This window comes from Oratosquilla oratoria, chromosome 7 (assembly GCF_046742065.1).
Source record: "Oratosquilla oratoria isolate Oo_2021 chromosome 7, ASM4674206v1, whole genome shotgun sequence".
In the NCBI taxonomy this organism is placed as follows: Eukaryota; Metazoa; Arthropoda; class Malacostraca; order Stomatopoda; family Squillidae; genus Oratosquilla; species Oratosquilla oratoria.
The window spans coordinates 13931748-13936747 of NC_134783.1; the positions used below are offsets into that span (position 1 = coordinate 13931748).

The following is a 5000-nucleotide window of genomic DNA, read 5'->3' on the forward strand; positions in this document are numbered from 1 at the left end:
GTAATAGAAACAACCTAGAGAGGGACTGTGAAAAGAATCAGCAAAGCAGGTGGAGGGAAGATAAACTTAAAGTTTACTATACAAATAGCAGAAGCATAATTAGCAAAATTGATTTGCTGCGAGGTCAAGCATGCGTAGAGAATTTTGATATTATAGCTATTACTGAATCCTGGATCAACATGGCTGATAAACATTTCTTTCCGGAAATCGAAATAGAAGGATATAAGTTTTTTCACAAGGATAGGGTTGGCAGGAGTGGGGGAGGAGTAGCACTTTTCGTTAAAAATACAATAAACTGTATTATCAGCAATTCGATGAAGGAAGAGGACTTAACGGAATCTATTTGGGTAGAGATTATAGGCAAGAATAAGAAAGTTATTATTGGCGTCATGTATAGCTCTCCTAACCTCAGTATTGAGCAGACTGACCCCCTGATTCATGAAATTCGCAGAGCGTCCTAGTACAAAACGTTGTGATTATGGGACATTTTGATTATAGAAATATTGACTAGGAAACTTTAGTAGGAGATCAGGAAGTGAAATGATTCTTAGATGTGGTGCAGAATAATTTCCTAAAACAAATGATTACCGATCCTACGAGGGGAGAAAACATTCTGGACTTACACTTTTAACTAATAATGAGCACCTAATGAGTAACGTAAAAGTGGGAGATACTCTAGGCTCTACCGACCATCAAGAAATAAGATTTATTATTATTTGGGAGCAATTAAAAATTACGAATAACGTTCAAGTACCAGACTTCAGGAGAGCAAGCCTTGACAATATGAAAACCTATTTGAAATTGAATATGAAATGTCATACGGACGTTACGGACGTTTCGGACATTATCAGCACGGTCAGGTCTCGGTACAGGACCAGGGGTCAGGTCACGGAGAGTAATATGTATACCTTGGGTCAGGTCACTTCGGGGCGGGGGCTCAAGAGACAGGTCAGCGATTTGGATGAAATGTATAGCAGCCTAACTGATCTAATTATTGATGCACAAAATACATTTATCCCCATGAAGTCAATACGGAAAAAACAATAATACTCACAAATGAATGACGGACAGATTGAAGCATGAGATCGGAATGAAAAGAGGACTTTTAATAAAAAAAATTAAAAAGGGGGGGGGGGGAAACACACCTTAGATCAAGATATAACAAAATGCCAAAGCATGTTAAAAAGAATACATACATACATGCACACACACACACACACACACGCACACAGACACACACACACACACATACGCACACACACACACACACACACACACACACACACACACACACACACACACACACACACGCACACACACACACACACACACACACACACACACACACACACACACACACACACACACACACACACACACACACACACACACACACACACACACATATATATATATATATATATATATATATACATATATATATATATATATATATATATATATATATATATATATGTATATATATATATGCGCGTAATATTAAAACTGACAGTATTACAACAGTTATTTGGTTTTTCTCTCATATTCTCGATTTTCCTGAATAAGAAAATAAACAAAATAACTACTGCAATGCTATTGTTATATCTACGTGCATTATAGATATCCAGCTACTTTCTTTTACAAACAACACATACACACATGTATATATATAAACACACACACACACACACACACACACACACACACACACACACACACACACACACACACACACACTGGGTGAAAGGGTTTTATGCTGTTTTCATGGTGAAAACTTAATGGTTAACTTATTCAATTTTAATATCAACATATATAAATAACTATGAACTAATACCTTCCTTGTTGTAATGATCAGAGATATATAATTGCATGCATGTACACTAATATATATATTTATCTACCTATATGAATACATATATATATATTACAAAGGATTACAAAGGATTACAAAGGCGGAGCATGCCGACAGGAGACCTTTTGATCCATATCTAGGTCGGATCCGAAAAAAAAAAAAAAAAAAAATCATATTAATAATAAAATAAAAAATAAAAAATATGATAATGTAAATAACAAATAAAATACATAAATAAATGCATAGGTATAGTTAAATAATAAACAAACAGGTAAATAGTAAATAATAATAAATTGACATATAACTAATAATAAAAAAAAATCAGACAGACAAATGATAACAAAACAAAAACAAATAATATAAGATAAATTATAATCATTACAGCATCTTACTTAGGTATTTATCTAAATTATTCTTAAAGCTTTGAACTGAACTACATTGCACTACCTGTGCAGGAAGTTTATTCCATTCATTAACTACACGGTTGGCAAAGTTGTTTCTACCTACTTCCAAATTGAATCTATTTCCGGACAGTTTGAGACCATTGTTTCTTGTCTGATTCTCATTCAATGTAAAAATTTGGTCACTTTTGATGTTGTCAATTCCCTTTAGAATTTTAAAGACCTGTATCAAGTCACCTCTGAGTCTACGCTTTTTTAGGGAAAACAGATTCATATGTTTTAGTCGATTTTCGTATGATTTATTTTTGATATTTGGAATCAGTTTTGTGGTTCGCCGTTGTACTCTTTCCAATCTGTCAATGTCTTTAATGAGATTCGGTGACCATACGGAAACAGCATATTCCAAATGTGGACGAACTAACGATTTATATAGCTTGTTAATGAGTGATGGACTTTTGAAATCAAAAGATCGCGCAATCAGTCCTAGAATCTTATTTGCTTTCTCAGAGGCTGAAATACACTGCTTGGATGATTTGAGGTCGTTACTGATAATTACGCTGAGATCTTTTTCACTATCCACTTTTGTTAACGAATTTCCAAATAACTTGTAATCGTACTTACTGTTATTTTTACCTATGTGCATTACAGTTTTGTATCATCAGCAAATTTGGAAACAGTAGATTTTAGTCCATGGTCTATATCATTTATATATACTATGAATACCAACCGTCAGGCCCTGGTGTTTTATTAAATTTGAGTTTGTCTATACATCTTTTAATTTTTTCTTTTGTTATATTTACCGTACCGAGTAAGTTTAACGAATACCGAGCTAAAATAATTGTTTAAGATATTACACATTCCTTCATGTATATATATGTATATATATGTATATATATACATATATGTATATCTAGCTATCTAGCTAACTAGCTATATATATATATATATATATATATATATATATATATATATATATATATATATATATATATATATATATATATATATATATATATATATATATATCAGTTTCTGTATATGCTTCCGTCGAGCTCCTTGTCAGTCTCGATCGTGATGGCATGGAATTAAAGTGAAAAATTAATGTGGTTGAAAAAGATTAATATATGTGTGCTGGGGACCATTCAGTGTGTGTGTATAATACTTTCCCACGCGTACATACTACCATTGCACTATCATAGCGGGGATGGGTTGAGCATAAATTTCGTGTATATGCATGTAACTCGAGCATACAAATATAAGAAACTGTGCTCAACTTATATCTCTCTTGATAGCGCAGTGGTTTAAGTCACTGTTCACTTGTTACGTCTCAGCTGAGTTCGATTTTTTAGCTTGACTACGTATCAGATTCTGTATATTCTTCTGGTAAGCTCCTTGTCAGTCTCAAATGTGATGGCATGGAATTAAAGTTAAAAAATAATGTGGTTGAAAAAGAATAACTTACACATGTATATATATATATATATATATATATATATATATATATATATATGTATATATATGTGTGTGTGTGTATATATTTATATATACACACATATATATACGTATGTGTATATATATATATATATATATATATATATATATATATATATGAGTGTGTGTTTATGTGTGTGCATATACATATGTATAAATTTGCGCATACACACACACGCACACACACGCACACACACACACACACACACACACACACACACACACACACACACACACACACACACACACACACACACACACACAAACACACACACACACACATATATATATATTTTTTTCTATATACATTTATATATATATGTATATGTATATGTATATGTATATGAATGCACATTAATATAGATTATATATGGAAACGGATGGATTAAATGGAATATATCGTTTATGCATAACTATTTACATGATAAAACATTGAATTGTGTAATTTGCGATGGCCTGGTGGGAAGTTCATTTTACTTCTCCCGTTGCAGCTGTTGCCCCCATCGCATCTGCTGACCCCCAGATTGCTGCCACGACCTCTGGGGCTACAATTGGTATTTATCAAACTACTATATTATTATAATAATTATGTAAATATATAATCATTATGTAAATACACATTTTTGTTTCCTTTATCCAATTTTTCTACGTTTAAATTCTTTTTGTAGTATTCTTCTTTTGTTATGTAATTTTTTACCCTTCAATTTGGGTTCCATATGTTTTATTTGTCTGATTCTGTAATATAAATAGTTTTGTTTTATGTACTTTCATCTCGTTGAAGTTCCATGATAATGTCTTTCGTTGTTATTATTAACTTTGATGTATACATTTCTTTTTTTCTTTTCTGTTTCTCTTATTGTCTGAACTGCTTTATTATTTCTTTGCATTTCTGTGTTTCATTACTATTTGTCCCCTTTGGTGTGAGTATACTATTTCCCAGGGATAGGTATTGAATAGATAAAGAGGAAAAATAGTAGTATTAAATAGGAATTATGATATCAAGAACAGTTTAAGGATAGTTGAAAAGAAGGAACAGGGTGAAAAGGTAAAGAGGAAGGAGAAAATAGATGAGGATGTCTGAGAAATGGTAGTTTAAATGTGATCCAAGGTAAAAATATAAGTAATGTCAAGCCAGGAATATCAGTTGGAGGGAAACGAAGAAGGAGATTAAGAGAAGGAGGATGAGAACGGTGAAGAAGAGTAGGAAGACAACGAAGATGGGGAGAAGATAGAAGGTGAAATCATTGAGGAAGAGG

At 32.4% G+C, this 5000-nt stretch overlaps 1 protein-coding gene across 1 annotated transcript in view; it reads left to right on the forward strand.

Annotated features, from left to right (window-relative positions):
• Nucleotides 1–4195: 4195 nt before the first annotated feature.
• LOC143026758 (uncharacterized) overlaps nt 4196–5000 on the forward strand; it is a 167206-nt gene continuing 166401 nt past the window's right edge. Inside the window, exon 1 of the mRNA XM_076187527.1 lies at nt 4196–4298. Coding sequence (XP_076043642.1) covers nt 4196–4298 — 103 coding nt within the window. The remainder of the gene's footprint in view (nt 4299–5000) is intronic.